General features: G+C 56.9%; 2 protein-coding genes across 2 annotated transcripts; one reads left to right on the top strand and one right to left on the bottom strand.

The window, feature by feature from the left end:
- Positions 1–304: 304 nt before the first annotated feature.
- NCLIV_033450 (conserved hypothetical protein) lies at positions 305–2,752 on the top strand (the record flags this gene model as incomplete). Its single annotated transcript, XM_003883541.1, has 5 exons — positions 305–386; positions 731–1,041; positions 1,667–1,810; positions 2,130–2,182; positions 2,653–2,752. 5 exons carry the CDS (start codon positions 305–307, stop codon positions 2,750–2,752), a joined length of 690 nt encoding a protein of 229 aa, XP_003883590.1.
- Positions 2,753–3,768: 1,016 nt separating this feature from the next.
- On the bottom strand, positions 3,769–12,240 carry NCLIV_033440 (hypothetical protein; the record flags this gene model as incomplete). Its single annotated transcript, XM_003883540.1, has 14 exons — positions 3,769–3,970; positions 4,443–4,522; positions 5,100–5,276; positions 5,977–6,034; positions 6,695–7,059; positions 7,782–7,881; positions 8,369–8,475; positions 8,933–9,178; positions 9,789–9,880; positions 10,150–10,219; positions 10,564–10,845; positions 11,237–11,345; positions 11,827–11,905; positions 12,114–12,240. 14 exons carry the CDS (start codon positions 12,238–12,240, stop codon positions 3,769–3,771), a joined length of 2,094 nt encoding a protein of 697 aa, XP_003883589.1.
- Positions 12,241–13,937: the final 1,697 nt, after the last annotated feature.

Below are 13,937 nucleotides of genomic sequence, written 5' to 3'. Positions count from 1 at the left end.
GAGGCCAACACAGTTGTCGTCGTCCCGATTCCCACGTGAACTGAACCCACCTCCTTCACGAGAGAACTCGCCAGCCTCAGCTTTCGTTTTCTGGATATCTATCCCATCGCTAACGCAAGGAAACAGAAATCGCCTCCGTTCCTCTCGTGAAAGAAGGAACTCCCTCGCACCGCCGCGCAGGACCGGGCTGGGATGCATCGGCACTGGGGCCGCCGAAGAGCGACGGAGAAGCGCCTTCCTTCATTGCCTTTTCCTTCCCCACGGCAAACCTTGAAGGCTTCACCTGCATCTTTGCGTCGGCAACATGTATTCCGGCAGCGCCGAATTCGAGACTTTCTTGTGCGAGCAGCTGGAGAAACTCAAAGTCGACACGGACGTCTTCAAGGGTAAGATTCACAGGCACTTCACGTTTGCCCACCGGGCATGTACCGAAGCAGCAGGCGAACGCTTTTTGCGTGCCGGAGTCGAGTTCCAAGGGAGTCAGCGGCCCTGCGGCCTAAGGTAAAACACCGTTCTCGAGACCTGTTTTGGGTTTCCCACCTAGGCCGATGCCAGTCAGCAGTGCGGCACCGTTTCCCCTTTCGCGTTTGCATGCGCTTCTGCCACGTATCCTTCCCAAGCTGTCTCGCTCGTCGCTTGCGCGATCCGTGTTCCTAGTCTGGTGTGTGGTCTTTGCTTGTCTGTGGCTTCTTCTTTTCGGCGGGCTCCGCTCCTCGCCCCGCGGATTCAGATTACGTCGTGGGCATTCTTCAGGACGAGAATGCCTCTCGAACCGAAAAAGTCGAGGCGGTCACTGAAAGCCTCCAGTTCGCCGTCGAAGATGAATCCGTTGCCGGTCTGGTTCCCGATTTCGCCACAGAGTGTGTGGACAAATGGGTGAAAGAAGTGGAAGAAGTGGAGCACCAGAAAAAGGCTGAGCAACAGGAGGCCGCTCTCAAGGATGCAGTCAAAGCGCCGTCTCCGGCCGCAGCGGCGGCAACTCGCGGGACACCTGTCAAATCGCAGGGCTGGGAAGACCCGCAAGACAAGGCGCTGAAGCAGGTATCTCTAGACACATGGAAACGAACCTTCATGTGCCACACACAGCCCCCCGTAGAGGCCGCTTGTGCCCGACTGCCCGCGAGCCGCGTCAGCCTGCGTGGGAATGCGCACTTCTTCGTCCAGGGACGGGGAGACTGGGAAGCAAAAACAAGAGCCGCTGCACTTCACCCCGAGTCGCGGGACCGTCATAAGACACCCGCCGTTTACTTGTTGCACCGGGCAGGGATTTCCTCGATACTCTACAGGGGTATTGGCAGTATCTAGTGGTGATGTACAACAGACGCTCGCCTCTCCTCGGCAGGGGCCGAAACCAATTGGAGGCGTTGCGACACCACGCTGAGCGCCTTCCTCGTGGAAGGCGCGGACGCTTGTGTCGCCTGGTGAGCGAGTGCGTCGGCACCCGTCTGTGGGGCAGACTGCCGTGCGTCCCTGAAGAGACGCCGCTTGTTGTGGCGTTCCCTTGCCGGCTGGAAGTTTGAAGGCGCCTGCGGCTGAGAGGCGCTCTGGTGTGTCGCGTTTCCGGTGGCAGTTCGGTCTCCGCCTGCACACAATGGAGGAGGCGAGACGTTCACGAACGCGCGACACGGACCGCAGGGTGTCTGTGCATTCGTCGTTTTCTTTGCAGCGCCTCATGGACCAGTTTGCTTGGCAAGTGGACGAGGTCGTGGACTTTGATGAAAATGGAGCCGAGATGCTGCGCACCTCCACCAAGAAGGAGTCGCATGACCCTCTGGCCGAGGACATGTTCCGCAACGACAATCGCGCCCGGGTGAGTGCCGGTCTGGTTTCTGCGCAGTGCTCTTTAGGAAGCGGTGCGAGCTTCCCGATTTCTTTTGATGCAGTCGCCCAGCCAACAGACGCACTGTGGCTCTTCCCGGAGGTTTTGATTTCTCATCCTCGAAGGGCATCCTTGTGGGTCTCTGCCTGGTCCCTTGAAGGCCGCGTGGGAACGCCCAGGGGGCGAGATGTAAGAGACAGCGACTTCAACAGTTCTGCGGTAGGCAGACGCGCTCCTGCGTCATACCGCACTCCCGGAGTTTGGTTGAGGCTTATCCTAAACTATTCCGCTTTGTCGGGCGTTTCTTCAGGTCGCCGCTGCGCAGCAGATGGACCGCCTCAAAGCGAAGGCGCAGCACGAAGAGTGAGTCCGGGGCCTCTGCAGTGTGTCTCCGAGGCGTTCACGCGGGACGCCCCGCCGGTGCCAGGGTGGGTTGCGGAGGTGCGCGCTTTGCCCATATCAAGTTTCGGCAGTTTTTCTTCCCAGTAGGCTACACTCCCTTGGCACGGGAGAACAATCGACTGTTGCCGCATATCCGCGCACGACAGCAGGCGACTTCGTCTCGCCTTGGAATCGATACCTCCTTAGCAGTTGCATTTATTCTACACATACATGTGCATACGTGGATGACTCGAGAGTTCAAGGACGAATGTTACCCATTTCGCTGCCGGCGTCACTACCTCCTTCTGTTTGTGTGATCCCGTTTTCCCCTCGTGGCGCGATTTGCACGGCTTTCCACATTTGTATATGTGCAGATGCGTGCGCCGCCCTGTGTACGTACACCGCATGAACGATGTACCTTGTTGAGTATGCTTGTCTGCTTTGGATAACAGCGAACTTCGGAGACGGGCGGAGCAGAAGAAGCTGGAAGCGCTCAAGAAGGAGAAGGAGAAGAACCGAGTTGCCAAAAAAGAGAGACGCGCCGGCCGATAGCGCGCCTGCTTTCTCGCTGGCGCCGGCGCCACGTGTCCGCTTTCTCTCCTCGCTTCAGCCTCGCTTGGCCCTCGGTGCAACCGTCTTTGTCCGTGCTCTTTGACAGGGCGGGGTGGAGACGCTTTTCGCGCTCCGCTGGAGAGACGTCGCGAGGACGCAGGATGCCGACACATGCCATTTTCATTTCCACGAGGCCCAGGCTCTCGCCACTCACGGGATCTCAGCAAAAGACAGGCTCGAGAGGGCCTTGGCGCTGTTTTTGTGCCTGACCTTGATGGCGGCGTGAACCATCCTGTGTCTTTCGAGTATTTTCCAGAAAAGGTTTCCTTCTTTTCTGCCTGTGCGACGCGTTTCCTTTCCTTCCTGGTTCCTTGCCGTCCGCTACGAAAACGTCCTCTGAGCTCTCTACTATGCTGTAACGCCAGGCTCGCGCGTTTCCCTTTTGCTGGATATTTCCTTTTTTCTCTCGCTGTTTGTCTTTTCGCTCGCATCCGTTCTACTTTTCCTCAGTTGCCTCGCTCTCTAAACGCCAGCTGAGCGCTGCGCAGGGCGTGCACAAAAGTCTACAATGAAACCGCACCGACCTCTGTTTCCTGTTTGACGCTTTCAACGAACCTTTTGACTAGGCTGGGTTTCTCCACTCACAGCACTCGCCTGCGCTGCGGGTTCGGTCCTCGCGAGGGCGATAGGCGTGTCAGAGCAGCCGCGGCGCCTTGCTCCGGCGTCCTTTCCAGAGGAGAACCAAGCGCGGGTGTGATGAAAAAAGGCAAGTGACGAACGCCCGTGAAGCCGCGACGCTGGCTGCGAGAACCAGGACTTGCATGCATGCCAGCGGAGTGTAAAAACAATGAAACTTATTGCCTCTGTCTTTCGCGGCTGACCCTTCCCAAATCTCCATCTCTCCCTCCCTGTCGCTGCCTGTCGATCCCTCTGTCTCTCTTCTCTCTCTTTCCGTCTCTCGGTGCCATCTCTTGTTATGCGCTGTTTCCCGCCTGTTTTTGTTTCCGGCATTCCGTCTACCCCGCATGCGGCAGGTTCGCTGTCGGCGTCTCCGGCGCGATGCCTCGTCGCGTGGAGCTAAGACTTTCCATGACGCGCACGACGGCCGCCTTTATCTCCTGGGGGACTGGCTGCGTTCCAAACGCGCCGTCGTGCGGGGCCTTGCTGCGTTTCAGGATTCGCCCCACCACGAAGTCTGCCATGTTGCGCATGCCGCTCCTGCATGGACACGAATAGGGTGAAAAAAAGGCAATGTCACAAACATTGCGTAATCGGAAAGGCTCAAAAGGAGCAGAACACCAAAGACCCACGAACGAGCAACACACAGTTGACGCGCTTCTCGTCCAAGCCTCGGCCTAAATCCCGCCGCCGGGATCTGCCCAGACCCTCGCGTGTCGAGACACAGGAAAGAGCTGCGCCTGAGATGGGCAAGCCTCCTCTTCCCTGGCTTCGGTTCTCCGTCCCCCGTCCTGCGGGGCTGTGGCGGCGGCGAGCGGTTCCTTAAAAGAAAGCCCGCCGAACCTCTGAGAGCCTCTGAGGGTGGAGTGAAACCCTCAACAGTTTCGGCTACTTAGAGCAGAAAAAGTGTGGGCGGCTTTCGCGCCAAGCCGAGAAGCAGATAAAGAGCCAGCCCCGCAGCACATGAAAACGCTGATGAAGAGATGCACATTGAGGGGGCTTCGACACGTACTGAAAGCGGGAAAGAATCTCCGGATGCTCGGCGAGAATCTCGCGGGCATGTGCCTCGATCGCCATCCCGGCCGCAGCAGTCTGCGCATGCAGCGACAGAAACAACACAGCGGCGATTGGGTGTCGAACAGACCGACCCTGGTGAACGCACCTTGCCATACCTCATGTCTTCCGTACGTGCACAAGCAATATACACTTTGCAATTCACACAGACACATCTAACCATATACTCCTCTAGACCTCTCCACATAAAACTACTTATCCCCAGATGCATATATATATCTATATATATGAAACGTGCCTACACTCATAATGCTTGTGCATGTGTGCATATATAGGCATGTGTCGGCTTTCGAGGAGACTCTCTCTATCGGTGGGAAGACGTATAAATGTAGGCAAAGATCGCCCACACGGGGAATACACGCCAATTTACTCACCAGGTCACAGACATACACATATGCATGTGCTTCGCCCTCTCTCTATCGCTGTGTGTATCCATATATGGTTATCTATCTGTAATGCTATATCCATCTATCTACTTATATATATATATATATATATATATATAAATTATATAATATCTTTACGGTGGAGCACGCAAAAGGCGCTTGGGGATAGGATTGCAGATTGATGATAGAGAATTCCCCGGTTGCCTTACAGAGCCTGGCGCTTCGTGACGGAGGAAACTGCCTGCCGGGTGTCTCTGCTGTCGGGGGTTTGGAGAAGGATGCATTTCGATGTCTTCGTTTCGGACCTCTTGAGCTCTGTACGCGACGAGATCCGCGACGGAGCCGTCCCAAGAGAGAAGGAGATCGGGAAGAAGATGCTTCGCCGTCTGCGGGAGTGGGAAAAAAAATCGAGGAAGGAATTCAGGGGTGAGATGAGGGTGCGACGGCCCAAGCAATTGGGGAACGAGGCCGGTCGCGAGCTCAGAGAGGCAAAAAAGCCGGCGAGCAGGAGGCCAAACTCAGAAAGAACAACCCCGTCGGGACAGGAGACGAGGCGATGGAGCCGAAGCGCTCCCAGCAGGAACGAAACGCGATCAAGACTGTAAGAGCAGAGGAAAGTTCGAGAAAGCAAAACAGGTCCAGCTCGGCGCAGCATGCACAGGCCGAGGCCGTGAGCCTGGAGGGACAAACGAAGGAAGGGAAGACGAAGGGAAAACCGGGCGTTAGGCACCGCAGGACGGGAAAAGACGAGCACGAGGCTGAGAAAGAAACTGCACGCACACGTCCAGCTGTGCGGATACGGCAACTGAGGAGAGACGGAAAAACGCCCAAAGAGACCGACGCATGCACCCGTGAGGACTCGCGAGAGAGACAAAGAAGCTAAAACGAGAAGCACATCTGCGAGAGAGAATGCGGGTTTCCGCGAGGCCGCCCCGGCACATTTCGACGGGAAACGGCTATGGTTATTATTGATGGGGGCATAGGTCCCTGGGAATCCAATCCACGCGTCTGCCATTGGCATTGAAACTAACAAGGACACTCGCCGATTCACAGTGACGGAAACTGGACGATTCTGCGTCAACCTACGTTGTGCGTGACGACGCCCCGGTCAATCAACAGGAGCAATTCCGCGAGCTTCGCAGGTCTGACAGAGAGGGAAACGTGAGTCAGTCAGGCGCGCAGGACACACAGACAAAAGCCCAGGCGTGGGGGGACGTAACGGCGATTGCTCCGATCCGTTTCAAACCGGAACGGAGCTGGGGACGGCCAGAGGCCTGAGACGCGGTTGAGGAAAGCCGACCTCAATCCGACGCCTTTCCCAGGGAGACGCCCGGACGAGACGCAGCCTGCCGTGAAGCGACAAGTATCACCATAACGCCATGCCAAGAAAGAGCCCTGATGCAGACGCAGATTTCCACTTTTAAAACCGTCCAAGGGGCGACCAGCAGGCTCTACGCCCACAGCGGGGATCATCGCAAGGAAGGTCTGGTGACACAGTAAGGTGGGGAAAAGAAGGGAAAAACGTGAGAACGCCGTTTAGACAGAAGGGAGCACGAAATGAAAACGACACGGAACGAAAGACGCTCCGAACGGCAGACGAGCAGAGAGCAAACGGCGGGAAGACGCGCGACGGCGTACACGGCAGTGAGTCACGTGGGGACGAACGAAAGCGCCGATTTGCGTACGACGAGAGGCGAGGCTGCGCAGAGCCAGAGAGAACACGAAAGCTCCAGCGGATGCAATCAACTGAGCATGAAGACGAGGGCGACGCCGTCGGGAACAGGGCTTTCGTGTGGAGTCTCACGTGAGTTTAAGCGCCTTCAACGGAAGTGGGGGCGCCCGTTTCGACGTCGGCTTTGCTCTCGCGTCTCCGTGTGTCTCCTTTCTCTCTCTCGCCGAACCTCCAGGTTGTTCTCTCCGAGACTCCGGCGCTGCGTCGATTCGCGCCTCGGTTCCCTCTGATATCCTTTCGTCGCGTTCGCCTTCGAGGACCGCTTCGGAGGGTGCGTCGATCGATATGCCTCTCGAGGGTGGTTTCTCCGTCGCCGTGTCCAGCCGACTTGGCAGCGACAGTCTCCGTCGCCACCCTGCAACCTCGTTGAGGAGCCAGGAGGCTGCCGGACCCGGAGGCGCGCCTGCGGCCACGGCGGCCTCGAAGAAAGGAGACAGCTGCGACAGGGACAGGGACGAATCAGCGGGCGATGGCGGAGTGCAGGAGGAGGCGAAAAGCAAAGGACAGGCCGGAGGGCGCTTTCAAAGGAAAAATATGATTCGCGAGGACGCGCGATGGGACAGAGGCGCGGCACAAAGCGGACGACAACGGTGGACATGTAGCGTGGCCATGCCGGCAGGGAATGCAAGAGAAAAAGGGAAACAGGCGCCACAAGAGGGAAAGAGAGAGAGGAGCTTGCGCATGCAGAGACAAAACACCAGAAGCACAGGCACGGCCGCTACGCAGGAAGCACAGGGAAGAGCGGCGCGCCCCGCAGCAGACAGACACAGAGTGGAACGCGAACGAGAAAGAAAACGAGCGACGGCGAAAGAAACGATAGAAGGCGAAAGAAACGAGAGAAAGAGTTATGGATGCAGGTGATCGAGGGGAAGGGGCCGAAGCAGAGAGGAAAGGAGGGACGGGCGCGAGGAGACAGTCGAGAAACAAGAAAGAGAACCGCACTGGAGAGGGGAAGCTGCCTCGCGTGCCTTCGAGAGAGACACCCGAAAAGGCGAGAGAAAGAACAGGAGCGAGGGAGGGTTAAACAGAACTCAGAAAGGAACATCCAACCTGCATGGACAGGAGCAAAGGGCCGTGGACTCTACACGGAGAGAGCGAAGGAAACGTTTCACGGAAAGAACGGTTTCGCTCTTTCCACGTCTTCTTCATCCTGTCGTACCTCGCGGTCTCGCACGATCGCGCGAGCAGTGGTGGGACTGAAGCCGAAGGACGTTTCATAGCGCTCTTGGCGCGCGCTGGGGCGTTCCGGGAGGCTGCGTCTGTGGCCCGCAGAAACGAAAGAGAAGACAAAAGGAAACCTGACGTCTCTCCGGAACGTTTTGCCCCCGAGCATCTCGCTCGCGCGAAACTGGCCAGACTCGTTCTCTCCTTTCGTCTTCGCCTTCTCCATCTCTTTCTTGTTTTCTTTGGCGCTCGCGCCTTCTCACTTTGTTCGCGTACGCGACCGACACCGCTGACAAGTTGGCCTCACTCGAGAGCCTCGTCGATGGAGGATAATCGCGAAAAAGATGGCCAGAAACCGCGAGACGCTGAATCACCCACTGACTCGACAACTCCACTTGCACTCCTCGATTCGTGTGAATAATTCACGAAAATACGAAAGAGACAGTTGTCGCATGCAAACTCCTTTTCAATCCATCTGCTTCGTCGCTGGACTCTTAAAATATCTCGCAGCCTCGGAAATAAATTCAGACGTTTCTGGAAAACGGCTTTGTGTTCAGATTGAGAGACTCGCCACACACTCACCGCAGTCGATCGAGCGCCGCCTCCGTGATGGCCACAGGCGGAATGAGATTCTCTCGCACAGAGAAGTATTCTTCAGACGCGAATTTCGTTCGCATCTTGAGCGTTCGCTGAAACGCGGGAGAAGGACAGACACGGGACGGGAGAACTGAAAAAAAAGTGAAAATGTGGGCAACCCGCTGAAGGGCGTTTCCAGCATTCTATCTCGTAGGAAAAGGAATGCCGTCCTATCCACCAAGTTCACTAGTGTTTATGTCACCACAAAATGTATAGAACAGTCGAACGCACCGTACATCCTGAGTTCGCCGCGTCCTATCTCCGCCGCACAAACCTATCTATCCGTCTAGACACTCACACACAATATCCAGCATGCACCCATATACACGCCTATATACATCTGCCAATACTCGAATATGTCTGTATTTCTCAATATATATATATATATATATAAATATATATATATATATATAGACAGACACGGAGGATGGTGTATTTGTATGTCCGAGCATCATCTGGCGGCAACGAGAACATGTAAGTCGTCGTGCGTGGCTCCGGAGCTTTACGAACCTGTTTGCGATCATCCCACATTCTGGTCTGTGCGTCGAGCACATCGTGCAGGGCGATTGCGTCTTCTTCGATCGCGTCGGCAGCCGAGTCCGGGTCGTCTTCGGCGTCCGTCGGCGGGGTTGGAGGGGCGAGCGGCTCTTTCCTCAGCGCCGAGGTCGCATGCAGGAGGAGAGACGTCTGCCTCAAGATTTCGAATTGAACGGCCTTCCTGACGCCTCGCAGTGAACCGACATTCTTCACTTCGGTCTGGGAACGCGACGAGAAACAGACAGCACATGGCGCTTTGTCCAGGACACGTATCCGCGTCGAGCATCCCCTGGCGTCTGAGCTTCTCGCCCTCAAGGGCATTTCAAGCCACCCCGTCAGGCAGCCTTCGGCCGGACCGTCACTCGGCAACTTACGTAGAAGCACATACACACTTGTATAGAAGTATAAAGAAATGCACATGTGCAAGACGCGCCCGAGAGAGAGAAAGTCAGCGAAACTTATAAAGAGGGAGGACGTCACGGGGCAGAGAACCATCGCTTCGTGCGCTGCCAAGCAAAACAAAATCCTTTGTGTATGTGTAGATGCGCGTGGAGGCCGGCTTGCATGCACGCCAGCGAACGTGCACAACGTGACACTGGAACAGGAGCGCACTGGCGTAGACGTCACGCACAGAGAGGCGCATCGGCACACGAGCGTCCCAGAGAAGAGATTCCGGGACTGTTTGCCTCATCGCGGAAGTCTCGCAGCCTGTGAGGCAACGCGAAACGGGAAGTCATAAAAAGAGGGGAACACCCAGAAGCGCGCAAGAGAAGGAAAATCGAAAAGTTAAGCGCACATGCATGCACGGCGGAGAGAAGAGGCGACGGACCCTCGGAAAGTCTTGTAGCGTTTTTTTGTCTCGCAGAGAGACGTTCAAGTCGCAGCGCATGGCGCCGTCGGCCATGACACACGTCGCGATCCCTGAGAGAGAAAAATAGTACGAGTCGAAATGTCTCTTGCGTGTTTTTTCACGATACGAAGACGTGACGGACCGCTCGCCTCGCCACCCTTGCGTCTCTCCGGGCCAGTATCAAACCCGCCGTGTTGTTTGTGTTTCTCGGCAGGCTGTGGCGGTTCTCTTGGCGCGTGCTCCGTCCTCCTTGAAAATCCGCAAAGCGAGTCTTGTCGCTAGTCCTGGTGCGCGGAACGGTGTGCGAAAACCATCTTTTCCCTCAGGCTCCGCGACTCACCTGCCGCGTGGAAGAGGAGACTGAGCTCGCGGAGACACTCGACGGCTTCAGCTGAACTGCGCAGATCCGGCTGGGAAAAAGCGAGAAACAGGAAAGGAAACGAAACTGCTCCAGAAGAACGGCCTCCCGCGCCGAGTGCTGCACGGGGAGGACGCGAGCAGGCAACGGCGCGCGAGGAGAAGATGCGAGGCGAGAAAGAGAAACTGACTGGGGAATGGGGAACAGAGAAAGGCGATGGAGCGAAGGCCGCAAACACAACGCCACGGCTGCATCCCCCGGCGGCCCCCAGCGAAAGTGTATGGGACGCGAGGTAGCATCCTCGAGTGAAGCAAACGAAGCGAGCGGGCAGATGAGATGAAGGACCTTGCCAGGCACCACAACGGACCGCGAACCAGGAAACCCAGCGCGCCTCACTTCCGTGACGATTTCAACGAGCGGCAAGCCTGCTCTGTTCATCTCTAACAGTGTCTCCGGCGTCGCCTCTGGCTCCTGCGTCGCCGCTGGCTCCTGCGTCGCCGCTGGCTCCTGCGTGTCGCCTCGCGGAGCGTCTCCTGATCTGCCGCCGTCTCGGCCTCCATTTCCGTGGCCGTGACGGCCCGCCTGGGCACTCGCGTCCGTCCGCGTTTGCGACCGAGTTTCTCGCGCAGAGGCGCCGCGTCCTCGACTCCTGTCCAGCGTCGCCAAATGCTCCGTCTTCTGCGCAAAGAACCAGAGGCGGACACGACCGTGGTCTTCCGAAACGACGGAGACACCGCAGTTTCTCTGTTCTTCCCACTCAATATCTCTTCACCCACGTCACTTGACCGAGAGGACCGTACACGCCCCGCACCTCACACGCACATGCACTGCCTCGCCTTTCTGTATCTGGATCCTGGTTGACTTTCGCCTTTTCGCTTTCGCATCTTCCGCATCTGCATTGCGCGACCGGCATGAAGTGTCTCTCCGGTCGCCTCGTTCCGCTCGCCAGAACCGTGTCGAGCCTCGCGTCGTTCTCCGCTACCTCCCGACTGCGCCTCAATTCTTGTCTTTCTCTGTTTTCCGAGCCTCGCCGTTGGCTTCCCCCCTTCGCTGTTTCCTATCTACGTACCCCTGAGGCATGAAGCATCTTCCCCGTGTCCTCTTCCAAATGGACACTGCGGATGCGAATCGTCTTTCCTGAGCTCGGCAACACCAAGTAGCCGTTGCGCCCGATCGGCCTGCGGGCAGCGACGCACAGATGCATGCAGCCACGCACAGACGCATGCAGCGAATGCACGGGCGCATCCGTGCGGTTGTGGGGGAGGGAGAGAGAGCGAACGATGGCAGAGACACACTCAAGAAGACACAGAGAGGGGAGAAGCACAGAAAAGCGGAGAAGCCGAGAGGGCCTCGCAAATGCAAACCGCCTCCCGAGACGCGAAACTCAAAGGGAACAAACAGCATCGCTGAGAACAGCGCCTCGACAAAACCAGGCAGCGTGCGTGCGAGTGAAAAAAAAACAAGAGAAGGCATGAGGGCTCGGGAAAAGGAGACACTAGGAGACAGCAGGAAGGTACGTCCATGCTAACGAGCGAGGGTGTCGAGAACCAAAGATTCACCTGGAGTGGAGTTTATATTCCAGGGGGCGTTACAATGACAAGCGACAAAGACACGCTCTGGCCCATGAGAGTAACACGAATCCGCTCGCATGTCGCTCACCGTCGAACCTGGCTGATTTGATAGTTTTTCCCCAAGTCGGGGTATATGTAGCACTTGCGGTCGAATTCGAGGACGTTCGCTGCATGCAGAGGAAGCCATGCACAGGTTCTCCGCGCTTCACGTCCGGAGGGAACGACAAACGAAGAAGACACGGGTGACGGGTAAGGAGACGAGGCGAGAAGGCCGACGGCCGATGGCGCGGCGCGCTTCCTCCGGTTCACGACGGGGCTCCAAGCACGGCCAGAGATTCACATGTTTTTCTGGTTCATCTCAGAACAGAACCGTACGGATCTCTTTGCAGCGAAGAAGAAGCGCCGCCTTGAGGGCAGCCTCGACTGCCGCGCGGCTTGGGGACGGGAGACTCCCCGGCTCGCCCAAACAGACCGGGCAGACGAAGGTGTTGGGGCGAAGCATCCCTGCAGAAAGCGGAGACGGAAATGAACAATCCGGACCAGGCGAATGACCCGCTGGGGAAGACGAGGAAGAGGAGGAAGGAGAGGAAGGAGAGGTAGAAGGCGCGGCAGCGAGAAAGTCGTGAACTCGTTGGGAGACTTCTGGAGCCGTTGCTGCTGCAGCGGGAGTGAGGGCGAGTTGTGAGGGGCAACGGCAAAAGAGTTTCGTGGCGGTCAGGAGTTGGACGTGCGCCTCGAGGCCCAGAACAGGGAGAAACGGCGACCTGAGAGAGAGAGCGAGAGGACAGAGAAAGAGAGAGACACACGACGGCTCGAGACGCGAAGGAACGGAGCGAGCGGAGGCTGCAAAAACGAAAGCAGCTACGATTGACAGGGAGCGAGGGCGAGAAAAAAGGCCTGGAAATGGAGAGAACGTGGAGACCAAAATGGAAGGGTGGAAGGCCAGCGAGACGGAGGGAGGCCGACGGCGCACAGGGAAGGGAAGGGAGGAACGAGAGCCGATGAAACACAAGGCGAGAGGGCGACAAGCGACGCGCGTCAGAGGCGAGCGAAGCTCGAGAAAGCAAAAAGGACCAGAGAAAGACAACCGGCAAAAACAAGTCAGAGAGAGATCATGATACAAAACAGCAGGGAGATGTTCGAACAACACCCACCGCACAAAGATGGCCAAGTCTGGCAACCGCGATCACGCAAGATCTCGAAAGGCCACAACTATCCACACGCATGTAGTCACATAGATCGATCTATATACCCTCTTAACCTTTGTGCATTAATACGTGGCGGTTGATGGGTTCTCGATCCTCACTGGTTACCACCATAGCTGCGCTTTCCTAACACAATAGACCTTGGGTCCACCGGCAAAGACGTTCGAAATCTAAACCAGTAACCAAACACGTAGTGGACACTCCCCAGACTGTATTTCCGGGGTTCACCGACACATACGTACACACCGCCCATATATACAGGTACACATTAATATATATACACGTGCATTTATACACAGAGAGACATGTAGAAACGTGCAGAGAGAGAGAGAGGGAAATTGATTTCTGGACTTAATTCCCAGGCCTCGCGGGGGACCAAGGCGAACTTGAGGTTTGTCAGCGACAGGCTACGCTTGGCGGGTTTAAACTCGGCGTCTCTCGCAAGACGGACGAATGAGAAACAAGGCGATCGCAGTCGGCTTAGCCGAGCATCAAACCGAGGGCAGAACCCGCCACTCCGCGCTCTGCTCGCGCTTTGCCTCCCATTCTCTCTTTGTCTCTCTCCATTTTCCTCCCCTTCTCTCTCTGTGTGTTTCTCCCTTTCCGTCGATTTTCCCTTCTGCCTCTCTGCTGCTCACGCATTTGGAAAACGGAAGCGTTCAGCTCACCGGGCAGAGAGAGCATTCTCGTCTACGCTGTCGCCTTCTTTCGTTTCTTCGTCAGGCAAGCGCTCGCGCGGCTGCAGACTGCTAAAGAGAGGCGAGGGAAGCGCCGCGTAGGTGTGAGAAGAAGCATCCGCGGGCGCCGAGCTCGAGGGTCTTAGCCGAGACAGAAAGGAGGGAGGAAAAAACGCAAGAAGAGACGGAAGCGGAGAGTTCGGCGTTGGGTGCGAAGACGGGGAGAAAGGGGAGGACACGCGGCGGAAAGGAGACAGGCGGGGAGGAGAAAACAACGAAGGACGGCGAGAAGGAGAGAAAGGGCCGAAGCGAGGATG

The sequence above is a fragment of the Neospora caninum genome, chromosome VIII (genome assembly GCF_000208865.1).
Source record: "Neospora caninum Liverpool complete genome, chromosome VIII".
NCBI lineage: Eukaryota > Apicomplexa > Conoidasida > Eucoccidiorida > Sarcocystidae > Neospora > Neospora caninum.
This window is presented reverse-complemented; position numbering and strand designations above follow the sequence as displayed.